The sequence below is a fragment of the Bicyclus anynana genome, chromosome 9 (assembly GCF_947172395.1).
Source record: "Bicyclus anynana chromosome 9, ilBicAnyn1.1, whole genome shotgun sequence".
Lineage (NCBI taxonomy): Eukaryota > Metazoa > Arthropoda > Insecta > Lepidoptera > Nymphalidae > Bicyclus > Bicyclus anynana.
The window spans coordinates 690,576-714,113 of record NC_069091.1 but is presented as its reverse complement, the minus strand read 5'-3'; the positions used below and the strand labels follow the sequence as shown (position 1 = coordinate 714,113).

The following is a 23,538-nucleotide window of genomic DNA, read 5'->3' as shown; positions in this document are numbered from 1 at the left end:
ACCACTACCACTAGGCTATATTTTTTCCCCGTACTCTCATCGGAATGGGAACTACATAGATGAAACCGCGGGACGTCGGTATAATAAACTTTGAAATAATATTATAAACTTCGAAAGTTTACCTATTGGCCCGAGAGCCTGCGTCAACCAGGCTTTTTAGGAAAGCTGAAAGTTTGTCAGACAATCTTTTGGCTTTTGGACTTTGGACTGCGAGATTTGAAAAATAGCTTTTAAGGGTCCAGACGCTCAATCGTCCAAATATGAAGGGTATTTTATTAATATTGAATGTGCTTATGTGGCTTCGGATCATATGAGGTTAGATCCATGTAAAAATTCCCAACCCCATCCCCATAATTATATTGTTTTAATTTATAATTGTATTTTTGTGTGCAATAAAGTATTTCTTCTTCTTTTTCTTCTTCACATTGGGAAATTGGTTGTCGTACTAAGGCGTGCCTCAGAGAGTTCGCCATCGATCCCGGTAACCGTAACAGAGACATATTACTTGTATCACCATAAGGGTGGCCACTCACTGACAATTTTTAGTTGGCCGACTTTTTAATTGTACGTGATTTAGTTGGACAGATGTGCGGGCTGTCATACATCGCTTTATCTGTTCTATAATCGGCCGACTAAGTCGGCCAACTAAAAGTTGTAAGTGAGCGGGGGCTCTAATATGCCAAACCTCATTCTGCAGCGTGTGGGACTACACTTAATATAAGACCTCTCCTATAAGACATGACCCTGTAGTAGATCGAATCGTAGGCTTTTGATTATAATTCCAAGCTTCTGGTTGTAAAGCTGGCAACACTGCGATAGTACACATGGTATAAACAGTAGGGAACCCGTCGGTCCCCTGCCCGGCCGTCGGGCGCCGCGGCGGGCGCCGTCGACTCGCCGCCGCTCCCTTGCCACTTTAAATTATTCCTGATTACATCGGATATAGCAACATTAGCTATAGAACAAGTTAGAGCTGTTGTCGTCAGGTACACACGTGAGTTTTGACAGGGAAAACATAAATCAGGCTATTAATAGTTGTAGTCATCATCATCATATCAGCCGGTGGACACCCACTGCAGGACATAGAGACTTGTAGAAACTTCCAAACATCACTATCCTGAGCCGCCTCCATCCAGCGAACTACTATCGTCATGCTTAGCGCTGCAGCCAAGATACATTACTATTTTCGGTCAAGGTTGGCGGTGCACTTAAAGATTATTATCTCTATTTCAAAACTCACATCAAAACTCTGGGCTGTGAATGTCACTGACTTAGAAGAAAGAAAAACTCAGTATCTCGTATGGCTCTACACAGGATTCGAACCCAGGAGCTCGTGATCCGTAACTACAGGCTAACCACTGGACAAAGACTGGAGAAGTCAAATTAGGCTGTAGGTTTATGCAAACTGTTTATTTCGTTGTTTGGTAAAGATTGGATACTTAGCAAAGTTTTGTAGGATATGTATCGCTTTCAATCCTATATGAAGTGCACGAGTGTTACCTACACGGAACTTGTTGTTTAGCCATACAATACCTATTTGTGTAGGAGGATATAAAAAGTTTAGATATGAAAATTACAAATAGCTGGCTGTAAAAAATAAGCCATAAAGTAAAAAAAATATTTGAAATTCGATCATTTTTAAATCTGTCAAATCTCCCATTAATCAAATATTCAACAAACACATTATTTTAGAGCCGTCATATTTCTTAAAAATCTTATATTTTCATCTATTCAACATCGAGATTTCTACAATAACTACAAAAAGGTAAGCCGTAACTAGTAAGCCATTTATCGATTTTGACTAATGTGGCATTGTCAGGGTTCCGTCGCCGAAACTCTGCCGCCGATACTCTTCGTTTTGAGGTTTTTTATGATCAAATATTTATAAAATTATCGTTGTTTATGATTCTATGTTGTAGGCAGTTGATGCCCTCTCTACTTCCTCATTGTCGCAATCTACAAGGGTCTGTACACAAGTACGAAATTGACAATTGAAAATTACTTGCTTTTGTGTGATTTTGGGTGCCCTCTGTTATTATTTTTCATATTCGAATTTATCATCCTAAAGACGTTTTGAGACTCTCAGAAGAGTCTTTGCCCCGACAACATGAGTAGGATGATTTGAGTTATGATGTCTTCCTTGACGTATCCATCAATAGCCATTGCAGGATACGTCGAGAGTGGGCCCGCAAGTGACTCGCAAAACCATACTTAGTTATACAACAATTTACGGTCCTGTTTGCAGCAAGATGATGCCCGATGGAGTCAAGATCCCGCAGAGCGCGTCCCCGTTGGCGCGCGCCGGCGCCGGGGACAGCACGGCGCGCGGCACCTTGCACGCCACGCCCAGGTCAGTGCCCAGCGACAGCGCTGCGGACAACCAGCGGCTTAGTCTATGGCAACTTACCGTCCTGCAGCAGCAAGATGATGCCCGACGGCGTCAAGATCCCGCAAAGCGCGTCCCCAGTGGTGCGCGCCGGCGCCGGGGACAGCACGGAGCGTGGCAGCCTGCACGCTACGCCCCGGTCAGTAACCAGCGACAGCGCTGCGGAAAATTACGGCTTAGAATACCGGGGACTCACAACCAACGGCGTTGGATATCGGGGACTCACAACCAACGGCGTTGGATACCGGGGACTCACAACCAGCACCTTAGAATACCAGGGACATTTACAATTACAACCAGCGGCTTAGGATACCATGGACTCCCAAAATTCACTGTGCAGGGACTGACTGGACATTTCATTCAAGGAGCCAAAGAATAGTTTTTACAACTTCTATAGCGCAATTGGTAGTGCAGCTAAACAGAGGATTTTGATTCTTTGCTCGAGTCAGTTTAAAATTTTATTATATTTTTTAAATATTTATTATCTTAATGTTAAACTAGGCTTACATGAACAATACCAAATTAGTATTAGACCTACTACCTAGTAGTAATTTGTAGTAGTAAGTATAGTTTGTAATAGAATTAAATTTTAGAAATTATAACAATAAGCTAGCGAATTAGGCGCTAGCTTATTAGCTCTGCTCTGGTCTACGCGTAGAAACCGTCGAAAGGTATGGGTAGAATAAACATGTACCTCGTCCAAGTAAGACCACTTCTATCGTGGACTGCATCGTCATTTAATATCGCAGTCAAAGATTTATTATTACATTAAAATATCAGTCACGATCGCAATACAATATCTCAAGAAGAATAGGAGAGTTCAGGTAAAACTTGGTTTTCAAACTCACCTGTTCCGAACATTGTGATAATATGCGAGAATATCTCATTCACAATCACATCCGAGTTTAAATGTTAAAATTTCCCACGTACCTAAAACCGAATTGCATAACAATTATGGTACTTTGTATCAATATTTTTCTATTACACAAATCACTCCCGCATCACTTCTGAGACGGCGAAGTTGAGATCCGTGCCGCGACCACCTCGCCGTGCGAATAAGCTAAAACACTACGAAATATAAATTTTATTATTTATTTTCCTTGTATTACTCGTTATTGTGTATGTGTGCTATGGGTCCACGTCATGGGGAACAAGACGATGGCTCATTTGATCACACTGTTAATGGACACGCGAGAAGGTAAAATTTAATAAAATTAAAACTAATATTTAGGATGTGGCGAATGAGGTAAATGACCACGTAAATCGCATCATTGGCACGCGTCTATCGCTACGTATTCTGTCACAGCCACCCTAACATTTTTTTTACCTCGCTGGTATGTAGTCCCAACATTTCTTTTATACCAGTTGTGCCCCGCGACTTTAACCACGTACATCCCAATCATGTGAGAATGTAGAGATAAAAAGCCCATGTACCAGACTACAATAATCTATCTGCCTTTCATTCAGATTCGTTCAAAGGTTGAGCCGTTACTGAATAACAATCATCCTACTTCTGAACTTTTCTAATTTTCTTCGCAATTTTCTCAATTTTTCAAAGTCAAAATTCATTTGTTTCAATTAGGCTTAGTTTACGAGTACAAGCACTTTCGAAACGTCAGGCTTATTAATGATAATGATAGACAATGGTGATAATAATTTGTTGCTTTAAAATACAGTTACGACGTTTCCAAATGCGCCTTGGTCCGAGTCTAGCTCAATAAAGGATTCGTGGGCTAATCTCTGGACCAACGAGTGATCATTTGAAATCTATTTAGACAGTGGTGTAGCGTGCCTTGGAGGGGCCCTGTATCAACATTACTTGCGGGGGCCCCAAATGAAGGGTAAAGAATTCTCAAAAACAAAAATGCTCGCTTAAAATAAATATGACAGTGACTCAATGTATGATGTATTCAACTTTTGGGCGCACACTTAACTCGGCATTTTTTTTTAAAAGCAATCAAATTATTTAGCGCCTTTTCCCCAAAACCTTTTCCTAGCCTTTCCCCCATTTTAACTGATATTAATAATTCATCTTTCAGACGCGTTCACCCAGTTCACCCCAAGAAGCAGCTGTTCTCAGCCCCGGTCAGCAAGTTCACCACGAAGCCCTCGGCCCCCAGCTCCAACCTCGTGCGGATTCGCAGCTGCCTGGACCAGTACCGTGCCGCGCCGGCCAGGCCAGCCAAGATCGGCCCCAAGGCGGCTTCTATGGAGGACTTGACTCCTACTAAGAGGATGAAAAAGGACAGGTGATACTTGTAAAACAGGGAAATTCCGTGAATTCTATTAAAAGGTATAAAACAAAGTGGGACATTTATAACTCATCGAGAATGGGAGACATGTTGCTAATCTTTCGTTTCGTTTCGTTAAATTTGTCTGCGACCCGAATAGCAGAATACTCGTAGTACTAAATGTGTGTAAAAAAGTGATTATAAAAGAGCATCTGATAAGATTTTGGCCGGCTTTTCTTAGCAAGCTGTGCCTTCTGAAAAACGCGTTGGAGCACGGAGCGTCAAAGGATAAGAGGGTCCAAATTCTATAGGCCCTAGGTTTATTATCCATTCCAATTACCAACATATCTAATAGGATAGAGCCCGACCTGCCAATGGTCCACTCTTCCGGACTGCGCAGCGTGGCTGAGGAGGAAGCTGCAGCCAGGGTCGGCAGGTTCATGCTGGTGGCGGCGTGGCGCCGGCGCCGCGACGAGCTGCGTTGCTTGAGGAAGACGCTGGAGTGTCAGGTGTGCGTTTGCTCTGTTTATAGGTGAGAGTTTTACATTTCGCATCAGATGGGTTATCTGTTTGATCCGTTTATTACCTAGGTACTTAGCCGATGCCCCACAGTTTCAAACAAAACAGGGATAAAATATAGCCTATAACACAAATAACCTGGTAAAAGAATTTTCAAAATCGGTTCTGTAGATCCAGGGATTATTCCCTACAATACCACAAACCTCTATAAAATAAGATAAAAATTAAAAATCCAAGGTTCTTGGGCTTTCAGTATCTGTACTACGAATGACTTCTGAGCAGTGACGTACACCTCATAGACACAAAATGCGCCACCATACCATGCATACTACCTACCTTTAGATCGCATTACGAAACTGCACTGGAGAAGTTACAATTTCGTAATGACTACCCTTTTGTGATGACTACTACCCTGGTTACAAACGTTGTGCACGCCACTGCTACTGTCCCCCGGCAGGTGTCGTGCTCGGAGCGGCTGCGCATGCAAGTGAGCGCGCTCAAGAGTCTGCTGGAGTCGGACAGCGCGAAGGTGCGGCTCGCCATCCGCGAGGTGGAGCGCCTCAAGAGCCTGCTTAAGGACAAGGACCTGGAAAAGGCGGTGCTGGAAAAGGTTCAATAGCTTTCTTAACTTCGCATTGCTCCCTCTAGAATCTTTCGGAAAGAAAACATATATTTTCCTTTTTAAAACCGACTTAAAAAAAGGGAGGAGGTTTCTCAATTCGACCGTATATTTTTTTTATGTGTCCGTGGACAACTTCGTTATTTATGAACCGATTCTGGTTATTCTTTTTTGTTGGAAAAGAGTGGTCCCATATTAAGGAAACAAGGATGTCATGTTTGGATGGTTCCTGGAGAAATCGTGAGGAACGTTCGAAAATAGTAGGGCACTACCACATTTCTCATATTTTTAAGTATTATTAAGTATTTTTAAGAGTTAATCTGGAGAAGGAGCTGAAACACAGACGAGGGAACTCGTAAGCGATTTACAGCAGTTACTTTGTGTTTGAGCTTGATTAATTTGTATTGATGAGAACTGTACGTCTAGATGGGTTGTGATTATCATTAGGGGTCTGGTCTGTCACTATCAAACTGATCAGAAGATAGCACATACCTACTATATTATCTTTCGCTTTTTAGTTTAGTAGAATCATTTTGTGATTTTGAAGTCGATTGAGTTTTTGTTATTGACTGCCAGTGATTTAGCGTTCTGTGTACGATGTCGTGTAGAAACCGTAAGGGGTGTGGATTTTCATCCAACTCCTAACAAGTTAGTCCGCTTCCATCGTAGATTGCATCATCACTTACCATCAAGTGAGATTGTAGTTAAGGGCTGACTTGAAATGAATAAAAAAAATATCTTAAAGCATTGATCATATTGTCTGCAGGAGAAGAGCGCGCTTGAGCAGGACGTGTGCGCTGCAGAGGACCGCGCGTCCGAGATGAGCATCGGTGAGAACACTTACTTTCCTCCCTCTAGCTTTTGTTTGCCTAATATCCAGTTTATTACTAGTATTATCCAGTTGGCATAGCATGTGTCAATGACATAAGTCGTCAAGAGAAAAAGACATTGTATAGATAGGACGACAGAGAACGACTTTCTGGATGCGCCGCTATTGGTCGACATTAAATGACGCCACAGCTGCATCGGCCGCGGCGCCGCACGGTAGATATTATGGAGCTTAGACCCACCAAGCTGCTTGAAATTGCATTTTCAATTGTTTGTAGTACGCTTAGGTTACAAGCAGTTTTGATCCAAATCCAGTGTTGTTGTGGTAATAAGTAAAGTTGTAATCTTAAAATTAAAATTACGGGGGTTCCAAACATACCGTTGTCCAAAAAGAGCCCAAAACATACTTACTCAGCTAGGGTTCCTTTTCACCCGACTACAAGAAGGGGCAGCAGTGGACGTCCTTATGATTTTAATGGAAAGTATCTATGAGACATGATAGCCCAGTGGATATGTCCTCTGCCCTCGATTCGAAGGACGTACATCCGAGGCATGCACCTCCAACTTTTCAGATAAATGCATTTTGAGAAATTAAATATCACGTATCTCAAACAATGAAGGAAAAATATCGTGAGGAAACCTGCACACCTGAGAAATTTCATAATTCTTTACGTGTGTGAAATCTGCCAATCCGTATTTGGCCAGCGTGGTGGACAAAGGCATAACCCGAGAGAAAACTCGTGCTTAACAGTGTGCCGAATATGGATTGTCAATGATGATGATATGGAAACGGGGATTATAATGGTTTCATAAAAATTGCATTAGCAGCTCGAGGACCTAATAACAAAACAAGTAGGTAGCTTTGGCACAGAAAACATAATATGTAGACGTACCGCCAAGCGATTTAGCGTTCCGGTACGATGTCGTGTAGTAACCGAAAGGAGTGTGTATTTTCATCCTCCTCCTAACAAGTTAGCCCGCTTCCATCTTAAACTGCATCATCACTTACCATCATGAAAAAAAAACATAATATGTACATATAGTTTTAGTGTAGCCACAGTAAATAGTATATCTTTACTCTGGTGTAGCTACGAACCTTGTCGTTATAGCTACCTATTGTTTGCTAGGCTTCTGGCTTACGTGCGCACGTCTATGAGTGTGCCGTTCTGCGAATACGCTCACTTTGATGTAAATCGCGTCAATGACAATGCACTGTTATTTACTATATAATATGTACCTATCTTATTTACCACATAGGTGTTGATAGGTAGGTAAATATCTAATTTCGATTTGAGGAAGATCTACTTGCCATGACCTAGAACAAGTCACGACACCAAATACACCATAACAGAGAAGAAGAATGTAGAGCTGAAATCAGAGCTCGAAGCTCTCTCAGAATGAGAGGGATATTAGGCCAATAGCACGCTTGCCCAATGCGGATTGGCAGACTTCACACACGCAGAGAATTAAGAAAATTCACTGGTATCCAGGTTACCTCACGATGTTTATCCTTCACCGTTTTGAGACACGTGATATATAATTACTTAAAATAGCACAACTGAAAAGTTGGAGGTGCATTCCCCGGATTGGATTCGAACCCACACCCTCCGGAATCGGAGGCAGAGGTCATATCCACTGGGCTATCCCGACTATAAAATTCATATAAAACATTCAAAACTTGACCATTTGACCACTTGACCCTACCCGCTTATCTTCGAAACTACTGAATGATATCTTTGATGTCGACAGTATCTTTTCTCTTATCTAAGGCGATTTAGTCAATCATAGGGAATACATAAAATTCACAAGTAGGTCATAGTCAGAATTCCAAATAATACTAAATTATGGATAATATCGTTTAAATTGTTACCTACTTCCTATTTAAACTCCTATGATCAAATGATAAACGGAAACCATCGGGAATCTAAAAGATTTACATAAGTTATTACCAATATCTATACTAATATTATAAAGAGGAAAACTGTTTGTATATTTGTTTGATTGTAATGAATAGGCTCAAAAACTACTGGACCGATTTTAAAAATTCTTTCACCATTTGAAAGCTACATTATCCACAAGTAACATAGGCTAAATTTAATTTTGGAAAAAAAATAGGGTTCCGTAAGATATTTGGGTTTTTCGGACACAAGGTGTAAAATTCAAAAATCAACCAGAAAATTAGGGTAGGGGTAGGTAGGAGTATGGTAGGGGTAGGGTAGGCTAGGGGTAGGATAGGGGTAGTTGAAAGTTTACATCGAGTTTCACGCGGACGAAGTCGCGGGCGTCGGCTAGTAATACAAATAAGGACAAAAATAGCAATTTAAACAAGCAGATATTGGCAAATTAACGTGACTTTGCCCACGTTTATTTTGTACATGATTTTTGATAGCACCCGCCTTCCCCTGATTCACTCTAAATAATTTAACAATACGTTTCAGCTATGCTGACGTTACTTTAGTGCTGTCACTCACATAGGTACCGATGTAACTACTACCTACATCCAAAACCAAACTAAACGTTTGACGGCCTCCGTTACGTAGTGGTATGCTCGGTGGATTTACATTACGGAGGTCCTGGGTTCGATCCCCTGCTAGTATCGAGGTTTTCTTAATTGGTTCAGCTCTGACTAGTGGGAGGTTTCGGCCATGCGACTTAACGTTTCGGTACGCTTTCCTGTAAAAACCGAAACTGATATGGATTTCCATGCTACATCTAACATGTTAGCCCGCTTCCATCTTAGATTGCTACATCACTTATCATCAGGTGAGATTGTAGTCAAGGGCTAACTTGTAAAGAATGAAAAAAAAGTCTTCCAAAATTGAAATGTTATTCTGTAGAATGTAGAATTTAATCATACAGACAGACTTAAAAATATTTTATGATATTAGTAAGACGCCAACGAAAATTGGACAAATCTTATGCACGTGCTCATAAAAGGAAAATGATAACCCCGGCCTGGGTTTGTGGGCGGAGTCTCTACATATATTTTTAATTTATCCTCATAACATTTTCCCAATATGTAGTCATCGCGCCGCGTCGGTCGGACCTTGACTTTACAGTGGTCATAATATTATAATATATGTATAAAAATCTCGTGTCACGGTGTTTGTGGTCGTAATCCTTCGTAACGGCTAGACTGATTTTAATGAAATTTGTATATTTAGTAAGTACTCGTACACGAGCCGTGATAACCCAGTGGATATGACCTCTGCCTCCGATTTCGGCGGGTGTGGGTGCGAACCGGGGCATGCACCTCGATTTTAAGTTGTGTACATTTTAAGAATTTAAATATCACGTTGAAGGAAAACATCGCGAGGAAACCTGCATACCAGAGAATTTTCTTAATTCTCTGCGTGAAGTCTGCCAAACCGCATTGGGCCAGCGTGGTGGGTAACCTTCTTTCTGAGAGGAAACTCGAGCTCAGCGGTGAGCCGAATTTGGGTTGGTAATGAAGTACTCGTATGACAAAATGTCGTATAGTTCAGTTATATTAATCACGATTTTGGAATTTTTGTGATATTTATATGTATGTAGGTATAATATGAAAAGATATTTATTTATGGGAGAACTATGTAACTTTATAATATAGATAGATAGTAGATAATATTAAAATTATATGGGTAAGTTAGGTTAAATTACTTTGTCCCGATACGGTGTTACACTACCCCACGCCTGGCTTAGCACGTTCAGCCACGTAGATTTGTACTCTGTAGAGCTAAGATACAACATCGCTCTCTTTTTTCATTGCGTTGGGACGAAAAAGATGATACTAATAGTCGACGCCGCTATTGGTTGACGATATTTTTTTTTTCTCTTCACAAATGAGAAATTTTTCGTCGCTTACTTTTTAGGAGGAGAATAAAATCCACATCCCTTTCCAGGACTAATTGAGAAAACCTTTATCAGCCCAGGCGGGGATCGAACCGAACCGAATTCGTCTTGTAAATCCATTGCTCATATCGCTGCGCCACGGAGGCCGCCAAAAACGTCAAAACCTTTGACTACTATGTAGAATACTATATTATCGCATACTATGTTATCGCAAATAGTAATTTACTTAAAGTTTTTATCACGAAAGAACCCCCAGCGGCGCTAATGTCTTAATGGTGCTCATTGTCATTTGGTAATGGCGGTCTTATTAATTTGTGTAAGGCGCTGTCAGTTTTAGTTCAGGTTTTAGCCGCTTGACTTCTTTCTCATTGTTCATTGCCAAGGTGCAGTCTTACGGCTGATCGTTTTATGGTTACAGGTTGGCGGAACTGTCGCAACGAGCTGGAGACTCTCCGCGCCGTCGGCGAGCGCTGCGAGAGGGCGCTGGCGCTGGAGCGGACCGCGCATCAGGAGGCGCGCGCGCACACCGAGCGAGTGTACTGCCAGGTGAGCTTTATAATGACTAGCCTCCTTGATTCCTATCCTCCTCAATCCACAATCATCCAAAACCACTCAAAGACGAGGTTTTACAGGAGACGCCCTTTAACACTTTCATCCCTTCAGGTTTCCTATCCGGGATCGAGTCTAACAGAGATTTTGTGTTTCTGTGAGAACCCAAACCCCCTTAGTGACACTGCTTCGGTTCAGCACAGTAAACAAAACGGGTGTGCTTTACTTTAGACCACACGACATAGGCCTAGTTCGGACTAGTTTAATATTTCAGTCGAGTACGAACGATTTTAGGCGGTAAATCCAAAATCTGTTGTACTCAACTAAAATACTAAAGTAGTCCAAAGTAGGCCTTATGCAAAAACTTCGTTTATAAATAAAAAACAAAGCGCCATCTATGAGAATCCGGCACAACTGCATCGCAACAGGTTCTTGAAGTGTACAAAAAAGGATTGTTTAAAAGTACTCTGAGAAAGCCATCTACTGACTTAATTATCAAACACTGTTTCACTGTCCTTTGTGATTTTACCATTATTTTTGACCTTGAGAGTAAGTTTAAGAGATCCCTTTAGAATGCATCAACACTCACCTTCTCGGCCCGACATGTTCTCCATACCCACATACAACACAAAACATTATTGCACAAAAACACTAACGCGACTGGCAGCATGACGGCGTCTACGCTGCCTAACAAACAACTGAGCTCAAGTTATCAAATACTCTCATAATTATACCAACACTGATACCTCTACAATAACATAAATAATGAATGTTAATACAGGTAGTATTAACATTTATCATTAAAGCTCCCAATTTTGTACAATTTTTTTTATTCTTTACAAGTTAGCCCTTGACTACAATCTCACCTGATGGTAAGTGATCATGCAGTCTAAGATGGAAGCGGGCTAACTGGTTAGGAGGAGGATGAAAATCCACACCCCTTTCGGTTTCTACACGGCATCGTACCGGAACGCTAAATCGCTTGGCGGTACGTCTTTGCCGGTAGGGTGGTAACTAGCCACGGCTGAAGCCTCCCACCAGCCAGACCTAGACAAATTAAGAAAATCTCAATCTGCCCAGCCGGGGATCGAACCCAGGACCTCCGTCTTGTAAATCCACCGCGCATACCACTGCGCCACGAAGGCCGTCGAACTGCAATATTTGAGGCACGGCTCTGGGCAATGTGGTGCTTCAGCTGTCGTCGCTGGAGGAGGAGCTGTCGCAGCGGGAGGCGCTGCTGGCGGCGGCGCGCGCGCAGTCGGCGGCGCTGCGGCGCGAGCACGACGACGCGCTGGCGCAGCTGCGGCGCGCCGCCGACCAGCTCGAGCTGGAGAGACTGTGAGACTGCATCATATCGACATTATCAACCATGAACGTCCACTCCTGATTAGTTCGTAGATGTAGGTCCATTATTTTCGAAATTGGTTTAGGTATAATTTATGTCAGCTAATTAACGTAGGCCTTTCTTACTTTGAAACACAACGGTTCCGACTCCCTATTGAAGAGTAACAACCTTCAAACCATATTTTCGGTCCTCGCGATTGACATTCAAATGTAAACTGGCCTACCTTAAAATAGGCTAGATAACTCGCATCAAAAATGTAAACAATATTCATTTCGTACTTAGACCGTGGCTGATAGCGCATTGGCTCGTATTGTCAAAAAATATTTTAAAATTGAAATTAAAAACGATCCCATCTAACGAACAATTTAAGATCATTTAAAAAAATGTCAACTAGCCTATTATAATAATGACTGTGTCGTGTTGTCAGCGCCCGCGAGCGCTGCGCTCGCGAGTGCTCCGCGCTGAGCGCGCGCGTATCGCTGGGCGCGCGCGAGGCGGACGCGCTGCGCGGCTCGCTGGACGAGCTGCGCGCGGAGCTGCATCGCGTGCGGCTCGAGCTGGCCGACACGCGCGACCAGCTCGCCTGCTGGCCGCGCCCGCTCACCAAGTAAGAAAGAGCAGGCGGTTATTTGAAATATTCCCCCATTCTTACAGCCCCATGACACGATATTCCTCCATTCATACAGTTACAACCTCAGACCAATTATTGTATAGGACCTGCCTCGCTAGACGTTACTTTTCTGTCAAAGTATATGATCAACGATCTAATGCGATTATAAAAACTGTATCTATAGAATCGATGTTAAATAGTTGTAATCGTGTTCGTAGGTTAAAGAGCTCCGTAAAAATACCTTTTCGTGTAGTTGAATGGTGTAAAAAACGGACAAAACCGCACAAAAACTTCTAGTTTAGTATAATATATATACCAAATCTAAGCTCGTTTTCCTCAGAAAATGACAATTTTGTTTGTGACTATGAGTTCGATACAGGTCCTTTTATAATTGATCTGAGGTAACAGCCCAACGGGATTGGTATGGTACCTACTACCTGAACCTATAGCTATACAATTGGAGAGTAATTATTATTACTTTATTTTTTTAAAAGAATATTTTGCCTTATCTTTTTAAATAAATATGAATATCCCATTCTCCATCAACTAAAAGACTTTATTCGCGTTAGTGAGTACGACAATAGACCAACCACCCTTCGGACTCCGACCGCTTTATCGTTGAGCTATTAAGGCTCTATTTGTAGTATTTTGATGTTTTCCCATAGAATGGTGTGTGCGGCTCGCTCGTGGCTCCGTCACCCCATGTCCATTCCAGAGGCAGTGTTGTGGTCGTTCATCCCCGCGCGACACGGCTGCTAGGACTTAGTTTACTCGAGATCGTGATACTATCAGCTTCAGCACTATTCTGTAACGATGTTTATGTAACTCGGTGTGCGCTTCGAACGCGTCTGTAACACTTTTTATTTTACACTGTAAAATAAAAAGAGTTAGTGCTAGAGAGAAAAGGATGGAGATGAATTCGAAACTCAAATTGTCGAGTTATGAATACATCGTTCCAATATCACTACAGCTCTTTGCTAAGAAAACTACAGATTTGTTATGCGATTTCTACGAATCCGATGAATCATATTGTGACATAATTTAAGTATTTTATGAAGCAGAAAACTGCATTATCATGTTAATACTGACGCCCAGACAATATTTACATTTTGTATAGTTTTGATTGGTACGCCTTGGTGTAACGACTATAGACACAGACAATATCATTGGCTTTAGATTTTCTCGAGGGGCTTCCCCAGCTGCATTTAGTAACGATTGAAATATCTGTATTTCTAAGATTGTTATTGTTGGATCAGAATGTTGTGTACCTACTTGTCATTAAAAATATACCTACATTAAACATTAAAAATATTAACATCGGCTTCCGTGAATGTCATGATTTTAAAAACCCAAGCAATCGAACTTATCGATGGAATGTTTGACTTGAAAAGTTAGTTATACCTACATACCTACATAATATGTAATATTCTGAGACTTGTATTTGTTTTTCATTTTTGAGGAGATATTGAGAGGTAAGTGGGTTTTTTTAGTAATTATTTAATTTAGATTATCAGGTTATACCTAGGTATATGTATTTAGTTTGTGAAGCGATTGTGTACCTATTACTTAGATAAGTTTGTAGACTAAGTTTTTTATAAGAACTATACTGATCTCAATAAATATTATACAGTATAACAATGTGTTTGTGTTTATACTTATCCAGTGGGCTTAAAATGCGCGACATTCCTCGTGAAGGTAAAATGGCATATTTTTGTCCAATAGCGGCGAACTGGAAATATACCTCTGTCGTTGCAATAGGATGAAAGAGCTATATTTCCGGTTCGGCCGCCATTGGTCGACTGTCTTTTTCGTTTGACTCATTATCATGTTATCTCTTGCTCTTGGCAAACAATAAAATAAAAAAGAATGGCAGTTTGATGTCTGTTTATTCATTCAGTCTTACAATAATTCTATTCAACAATCTACTACAAAATATCAACATTTAAAATACAAGTAGAATTCTATTACAGCAGGGTATATTGTGTTAAGACTAAAATTAAAATGTTAATTCGCAGGACAGAACTAAATAATTTTGCTTTTATACTTTTACTGGCGATAAGGTTACTTGCGGAATTACTCTATAAATCAATTTGACCTCTAATTTGTTTTTACAGCCTAGGTTTTCCATTTGTATTTCAGTTTGGCTCGCTCGCTTTAGGAAAATAAGAGCGGTCTCAGACTAGCGTTTTATACGCGCGTATGAGCTCTTTTTTTGCAAGCGCGTATAGGCGCGCCTTTTGCACACGCTCAACTCGTACGAACGTCGAAGCGCTTCTAAGCTCGTATATGTTATGTTGATACTGACATGACACCACCGGTTTGAGCAAACATACTGAAATATGCCTATTTTTTACGCGAGCCCAGTTTTTTGAAGCGCACGTGTTAGCGCGTATAATGAAACAACCATATACGCGCAAAAAATACGCTAGTCTGCAATCACTCTAAAAGAGCCACAGAACTCGTTTGACATACCTACTAACTCGCAGTGGAACTTTTACTTTCTGTACTTTTTTACTTTCTGACCCCGAAATTAAACTTTCATTCTGGCGGCATTCAAGTGCGAATAACCGAACAGATTATAACATCCGACGTAAGGTGATAACGCTGCTAGTTCATAATGAACTTTACATCAAGCAGTTAATCTGGTTTTACGCTCAGTGTAGTGGCGGACTCACCACTGACTAAATGAGATATCCAAAATTGGGCTTCGCACTTTTCAGAACGATTCAGAAATTAGAAATGTACTAAAAATCTTGTATATTTTACTAGATTACTCCATTAGAATCTATACCGAATTAATATTCGCCAACAGGGAAAATAAGCTAATTTCATTAGCTTTGCATAAGCTTAACGTAGTGATTTATTTAACAGCTTTGATGCGTATTTCACTGATTGTCAGTTGTCTTTGCAAACGCGGGCTGTCAATGTCAAGTTAAGTCATTGTCAAATAATATCTTTTTGATTACTTAGATGTGTCAAATCTTAAAACTGTCGCTTGTCAGTTAGACACAGATAATGCAATAAATTTCATGTCAAAGGTATATGAATTATTGACCACCAATAATATTAAGTAAGACAAATATAGATTTTGTTAAAAATTGGCCTCATGAGTTGTCCTTGGTTGTCCGAATTTATGTAAAATTTTTAGCTCTGTATCATTCGTATAATTTGGGCCCGAATTTGTATGGAGACTGGGTTTCTCCTTTATATTGTTCTGCATCTGCTCTGTTTTATTGTTCCGGAGCTGTAAATCAAACCCAGAACCACGCGTTCACAAAGTAACACATATTCTGATGTGTTGTTTGGCGCTTATATTGGATCGTCATAATAAAGTAACAAGAATAAATAATTGTAAATAGAACTCATCTTTACGGACAGAGGAAATGTTAAAAGCGCTTTACAGTAACGTTACGGGGTAAGCAGGGGACAGCTATACCTAGTTCATAGGCCACGTGGTGGTATTTGTTTATTTTCTTAGAAGTAAGAAAATAGAAAAGAAGACTTCTAAACGCTACAGATAGATTGTTTGTCCACGTCACGGTCAAGTTAGACCAAACAGTTATAGTTCCGTTACAGTGACCGATCATAGATAGAATCTATGGCCTAAATTGATTCACAGCGATAACGACAAGTGAGTCATCGGTGGTTAGAAGGTTTATAGCATGTGATATCCAGATCTTCCTCATTTTATAAATATGAAAATACCTACTAAAGGTAACTACGGTGGGCAATTGTGGAGTATCAATCGTAGCACGTTTCAAGGATTCAGACCCTCAACCGTTTAAATAAATCTAAATATTTCTTTTTATACAACAGATTCTACAGGTCCTTATTCCACCTGTGCGATTATATTACTGTTTTATAATAAATGCATGGGGCGCCATATTGAATCACCGCGCCGGTTGTCGGCATCGCTGTTGACGCTTTGTGTTCAAACATTATAAATCAAGACTCTCATATAGATAGCCTCCGCTTTTTCTACAGTCTCTACTTTCGAACTTGTCTTATTCTACAACAGTAGGTACAATACAAAGATTCGCTTCTTACTCGCTGCCGTAAATAACACTAAAAATTTCACCAATCTTCTAGTCCACTCCGAACATGAGGCGTATGTTGGCGCAATTCAAAAACGGAGTTAGTAAATTTGCGCAGTTAGGTACGATACAACTTCAGAGCGGACGCGTAGTTTGGCGCGTACTATAATTAACTTTATAAAATGAATGTTTGCTTATAACCCAGGATAGAAGTGTAGAAAAATCCTACACAATAACTTGAAGAGTAAGCATTGTTTATATGCATGCATGTGCATGGTTTATTTACAGCGCGAGTGAGAAAAATAAATATAGATAATATCTTTCTCTTATTTTGCTCTAAATTTATATTATATTTTACACATTTATAATACATAATTTCACACACATGGTAACCAACAGTTCATCGTTATTAAATTTGTGCATCAACATCAAAATACAATAATTTACATCGATTTTTCTACAATTTGTATCGTACATAGTACACACTTTAATAAATAAATAATTTAATAATATACAAAATTAGTACCAAAGAGAGAGTATCACTACTGCAGTGGCATAAGCAATTGTTAGCTATGTATCGTTAATTCAAATTCGAACGGATTCCAACGAGAAAAAAATTGCACCGTAAATTTCACGGGACGTTTTTTTTGTGGAATGCATAGCAATACAAAATGAGAAACTCAAATTGCTCAAACTGCCCCATCCTCCCCCCGATCAAATGAAATACCACGAGATTCAAAAAATTGCAACGGAGTTCCCTTTGCCGATCTTACAGAGAAATCTCTTTTAGGTACCACTAACGCAAACTATAATTTTTAACCGACTTCCAAAAAGGAGGAGGTTCTACGTTCGGCTGTATGTATGTTTTTTTTTTTTTTTTTTTTTTTTTTATGTATGTCCAGCGATAATTCCGTCATTTGTGGACCGATTTTGAAAATTCTTTTTTTGTTTTGAAGGGTTTGATTCCAGGGTGGTCCCATTTTTTTCATGTCAGGATCTGATGATGGCATCCTGGAGAAATTGAGGGGAACTTTCGAAAATCGTAGGGACGGCTAGTGCGTTTGTTAGTGTTTCCATAAGGTATTTTAAACCACTACAATTTTATGAAGGTCTGGAGTTGGTCTGATGATGGAGCCGAAACACAGACGATGGAACTCGTCAACGATTTACAGCAGGTACCTCTTGTTTGGGCTTGATTTATTTGTATTAATGAGTACTTTCCACTTAGATGGGTTGTGACTGTATTAAGGGTCTGATGATGAAGGACAGTTAACAGAACTCCTCAACGGTTCACAGTAGCTACCTTGTGTTTGGACTTGACAAATTTGTATTGATGAGAATTTTCCACCAAGATGGGTTGTGACTGTATTAGGGGTCTGTTGATGAAGACGAAGCATAGTTAAGGGAACTCTTCAACGGTTCACAGTAGCTACCTTGTGTTTTGACTTGATAATTTTGTATTGATGAGAACTTTCCACCTGGATAGGTTGTGACTGTTATAGGGATCTGGTGACGAAGATGAAGGTGAGTTAAGGGAACTCCTCGTCGGTTCACAGTAGCTACCTTGTGTTTGGACTTGATAAATTTTATATTGATGAGAACTTTCCAACCGTATGGATTGTGACTGCATAGGGGGTCTGGTGATGAAGACGGAGGGCGGTCACCTTTCACGTTTTTCTGAATATTCATATTACGTGTGGATAAAGGGGGAGTGAAATTTTGTATACGAGTTAAGGTAGATACTTATTATAAGAAAATAACGTTTCATTTGTGTTCACACTCAGTAAGGTGTGGTAACACTAAAAATTAAAAAATAAAAATTTTAATAATAAAAATTCAACCGACTTCCAACTCAAAAATTAACCTAAACTAAAAAGCAAAAAATAACATCTTACCTATATGCTACCTTCTGATCAGTTTGAAGGCGGTGCCAATCCAGTGTCATGTTTTAATTAAAGCCGTTTCTGAAAGAACCACAGAAATTTTGTAATTTAAACGGCTTGAATTAAAACATCACTGGCTTGGCATCGCCTTCAAACTGATCAGAAGGTAGCATATAGGTAAGATGTTATTTTTTGCTTTTTAGTTTAGGTTAATTTTTGAGTTGGAAGTCGGTTGAATTTTTATTATTAAAATTTTTATCCTTAAGTAAATTAACTTACTATAAATAGTGGCATCCCTCTCTACTGTGGGCACTGAGAAAAGGATAGCACTGTTTTATGTTTAGCAGAAACAACACAAAACATACACTGCTTATTAATATAAACTCAATAGATTAATTTATAGGCCTAACCATTTATTATGCTCCAATGCAAGCATGCGACTTTAATTGCATTTAAAATGCCCTTTAAAATCACTCATCTCTCTCGACAAAACTATAGTACGATTAGTAATTACAGTCAGTAAAATGACATTTCAGTGACAGTTACACTTGTCATTTTACTGACTGGAATTAATACTGAATGGACTTATAATCAAATAAATAAATAAAATGTAATATAATATTATATAATATAATAATAAATAAAATAAAAAAAATACACATTTTTTAATCATACCTATTAGATACAGATATCTACCGGCATGATACGTGTGTATCACTGTATACGTATTAATTCACACACAACCATAATTTTATGTACAAGAATAGTTGTCTACGTTTAACTAACTTTAAATAAATAAAACTATTAAATTATAATCTAATAAATGCATATTATAGTCTTTCATTCACGCAATGTCTGGATGTTGAATACATTATGTTCCCGTGATACAATTAGTAACAGTGGCGTGCATAGATGTTCGTTTACAGTATGCATTGAAGTACAAAATGTAGAAGGCGACGCACAAATCGTGTGAGCGGTACGGATTGTACGGCGTGCTCTTTCGCACCTACGGAGCTTTAACTTAGTATGTAGTGATGTGCAACGCTCATATCGATAATGTTATGTATATCAACAAAAAACGTATTGGAAAGTAAGTTATTGACAGTGACAGTCTAAAGAAATAATATTAAATTAGAGAATCGAATAATTACTAACTACTAAATACCATAAATGCACGGGTTGTATTGATTGCATGCCACTGCTATCAATTACTAAGAGTATTTTCACACTGCACGTCCAACGAATGTATTGTATAGTTCTTCTATTCCCGGAAGACGGTTTACATTTTGATGTAAAAGTTAAGTTGCAGCACTAATGCATTTGTGTGTGTAACGAAAAGTGACATCACGAACGCATTATCAAATCATTTAGAGCGATTAAAAACTTTTGCTTAACAATAACTCAAATGCAGTAATTTAAGTAATATGTTCTTACATTGCTGATGCTCCCTCAGTTTTACATAAATACGCCAGTCACACTTACTTGCATTACTACTACCTTCAAAGGCTTAAAAGAGTTAGGCTAAAAAGGGCTAGAACTCAGAGCCAGTAAAGCCAGTATAACAAAAAAAAGTGTGCGTCTCGGGACGTTCGACAGAAGTGATAACTTAAACTGACTTAGTGATAATTTGTTAATCTATTTTTGTGTACAATAAAGTATTCTTCTTTTTCTTAAACTAATCCAAGTTGTGTCATCGCGAGCGCAAGCCACTTAGAGTGAGAGTTATTGTAATTATAGTATAGAGCAGGGGTTCTCAAAATGGGGTACGCGAACCCAATTTTTTTTTTTTTTAAACCTTAGTTTCTTCAACAGTCATATCATATCAAAAATCCAAAACCATCTTCCGAATGCGAAACAACTATAACACATTGTTTAGATGCAAAGTTAGAGGCTTTATTGTCACACGATCAATTCCATTAGTCGACGGACACATTTTACATGGCAGGAATCTATACATATGTATACATCTAGGACCTCAACCTCACTATAGCTTGGCAATTTCGTTGATATCTATAGAGGGCACTCACTCCCTCACTATAGAGGGCACTCACTCCCTGAGTATAGAGGGCAAAGAGGTCTGCGCGGGTATGAAGTCGTACGCGCTGGGCATCGCTACCCCGCTCCCGTCGCTCGCGGACCATCGGGAATGTTACAAAGGTTTTGCCAAGCTACAGTATATTCAAAGGTCGGAAATACTCGATTGTGAGACCTCTAGACAAAAAACAAACTATGTTTGACTAAATAACCGATCAGTAGTTGCAAAAATAATGATTAGTTTCACTAGTAGTTAGCTTTTAATAATACGAAATAATTGGTATTTAGGGTCCTAGGCCATTTAAGATAACAGTTTGCAATTTATTAGGCCACGTAACAACAAATACGACAACGTATTTTAACATGGAGTATACAAATAATGATGGTACTTTTTAGATTATAATCTATCGATACGTTGATTAGCAACACTATTGAATAATTTAGTGACCTTTTATTGACCTCATTACTAAGTCGGTCTGTTAATATGTATAATCTGATTTATTGTTTTAATACTTATACAATTCAAAATAAAATCTATTCAAAGTACGAGTATAGCTATGTAATCAGATTCACAAATTGTTATTCTGAGGCTACGTCTAAGCACAGATTAAAGAATAACAGGCAGATAGAGCGCACGGAACACAACAGTGATGTCGCCATTCCAAATACAAATTCAAAAACTAATACATTCTCGAGTCAGTACGACACAAAGCGTCGCATCAGTATTTTCTAATATTATTCAAAAAAAATAGCGTCTCATATATATGTTTTTTTTTTTGAGAGTCGTGATAGCCCAGTGTATGTGACCTTTGCCTCCGTAGACTCATTCTGTATAATTCTCTATTCTGTGCATTTGGTCTAAGTTTCAAGTTTGTCAAGCTAAATATCCTACCGTTTTAATAATTCTTCTACCTATTAGGTCGTCAGCGACACAACATAACACTGAGTCTCAATAAGTTATTGTATATAAACTTTATAAAATAACAAAAATAAACGCGTTTATCGTCGATTCGACAAAATAATGACTAGATGTTGATAGCATCATGGTGGAATTTAATTCTACCATTTTAGTAGTTTTTAAATGAAGTAGGTAAATGTTATTGGTAGACTTTTACTTATTGTTAAAAAAAATATACATTTAAAACAGTGAAACGTTTACCGGAATTTTTGTCGGAGTTTTTGACGTGCTCTGATAAAAATTCCGGAAGAGATTTTAACAGTTTCTGTAAAATAATGTGGAATGATTCGAGATTTAGAAATAATTCTTAGAAATTTAAGGAAATCTTAATTAATTACAGAAGATTGCATGTTTTAGCGTTTCTTCATAGATGTGTAGTAGATATTTTTAAAATATACGTAAAGGCGTGGTATAAAAGCCAGCTTTAGGGCAGTTTCAGACTAGCGTTTTATATTTATAGTTTAAAGGACCGTTTATGCGCAAAAAATACGCTAGTCTGAAATCACCCTTAGTGTTATTGAAATACATTGATCTACACCCCATACTAGTGTGTTGAGCGACGTACATTTTAGTATGTACCCCTAGAAACGTATTACTCAGCAAAAGCTCAACAGATCCAGAAATGGGACCCAAATTATTGTCGTATAGTATTCAATCTTCGGTCAAGCTTGATCAGTGATTAAAATTGTAACATCCCTTAATTTTATCCCTCAATTCGCTGTTCAGGCGGGGCGCGGGGTCCAAATGTTGTGGCGTGCATATATAAGAGGTTCCCAAACTTCTTCTTTTCTCATAGACCGCGTTCAAAATTTAGCTGGTTTCGGTGGACCCCCTGTATACCTACATTCTACCATTTCACAAAACCCGACAAAACAATAGGAAGATTTGGAAATTTCATATGAAATTTTGCGTTGCGGTTAAATTCGAGAAAGAGACCCCGTTTGGTTAATTAATTAATTGATTATACTGTGAGAGGATGTCACACAAGCTGGCCCATCAAAAAAGTGATTCCACCCAACTTAATTGTTTTGACATCTACTCACAGCGCAAGGAGCCAACTTTTCAGTTTCCAAGCCAAGGTTTCAGTGGTTTCATACCCAATTCTATATCTATTATTTAGATATAGAATTGGGTTTGAAACCACTGAAACCAGATAATTTATCATGGACACCGCTCTCGAATTGTGAACCCCATTTTTTTACCACAATGTATTCTGGCGAATTTTACGTGCACCTCTAGTGGTGGTAATCTATATCATGCCGAAGCCCTCGCCGCCCTCGTTGATGGCCCACAGCAGCGCGCGCACCAGGTGCTCGTAGGAGTCGTAGTCGGGCAGGCACAGCTGGTTGAAGCACGTGTGAGCCGTGGGCAGCGCGCCGAACGTGGGCGCCGCCGTGATCTGGAAGCGCGGGTTCAGCTCCTGGAAGTGGAGATGGTGCGTTTGGCTTCGGCCGTGGGTAGTTACCACCCTATCGGCAAAGGTGTACCGCCTATCGAAAAATGTTAAAACCGAAAGGCATGTGGATTCTCTTCCATAGCGCAGTGGATTTACAAGATTGAGGTTTTCTTAATTGGTTCAGGTCTGGCTGGTGGGAGGCTTCGGCCGTGGTCTAGTTACACCCTTTCAGCAAAGGCATACCGCCAAGCAATTTAGCGTTCGTGTATGATGTCGAAAGGGGTGTGGATTTTCATCTTCCTCTTAACAAGTTAG

General features: G+C 39.6%; 3 protein-coding genes across 6 annotated transcripts in view; 1 reads left to right on the top strand and 2 right to left on the bottom strand.

Annotated features, from left to right (window-relative positions):
• Positions 1-3,442, bottom strand: part of LOC112048826 (embryonic polarity protein dorsal) — a 58,862-nt gene extending 55,420 nt beyond the window's left edge. Inside the window, exons 1-2 of one of the 3 annotated variants that reach the window (XM_024086493.2) lie at positions 3,235-3,442; positions 2,408-2,545 (exon numbers count right to left, since the gene is read on the bottom strand). In XM_024086493.2, coding sequence (XP_023942261.1) covers positions 2,408-2,545; positions 3,235-3,247 — 151 coding nt within the window. In that variant the 5' untranslated portion in view covers positions 3,248-3,442. The remainder of the gene's footprint in view (positions 1-2,407; positions 2,546-3,234) is intronic. The other 2 variants (XM_024086501.2, XM_024086500.2) reach the window with 2 other exon arrangements.
• On the top strand, positions 1,693-14,576 carry LOC112048827 (uncharacterized abhydrolase domain-containing protein DDB_G0269086). Of its 2 annotated transcripts, XM_052883453.1 has the most exons (9): positions 1,693-2,350; positions 4,426-4,635; positions 4,973-5,126; positions 5,594-5,746; positions 6,522-6,585; positions 10,833-10,960; positions 12,159-12,301; positions 12,736-12,915; positions 13,584-14,576. In XM_052883453.1, exons 1-9 carry the CDS (start codon positions 2,250-2,252, stop codon positions 13,675-13,677), a joined length of 1,227 nt encoding a protein of 408 aa, XP_052739413.1. In that variant the 5' UTR covers positions 1,693-2,249; the 3' UTR covers positions 13,678-14,576. The 2 variants fall into 2 exon arrangements, with proteins under 2 accessions (XP_052739413.1, XP_052739414.1); XM_052883454.1 differs by lacking the exon at positions 12,159-12,301 and having other exon boundaries at positions 13,584-14,575.
• Positions 14,577-14,787: 211 nt separating this feature from the next.
• Positions 14,788-23,538, bottom strand: part of LOC112048821 (apoptosis-resistant E3 ubiquitin protein ligase 1) — a 64,524-nt gene continuing 55,773 nt past the window's right edge. The window contains exon 17 of the mRNA XM_052883456.1: positions 14,788-23,247. Coding sequence (XP_052739416.1) covers positions 23,077-23,247 — 171 coding nt within the window. The 3' untranslated portion in view covers positions 14,788-23,076. The remainder of the gene's footprint in view (positions 23,248-23,538) is intronic.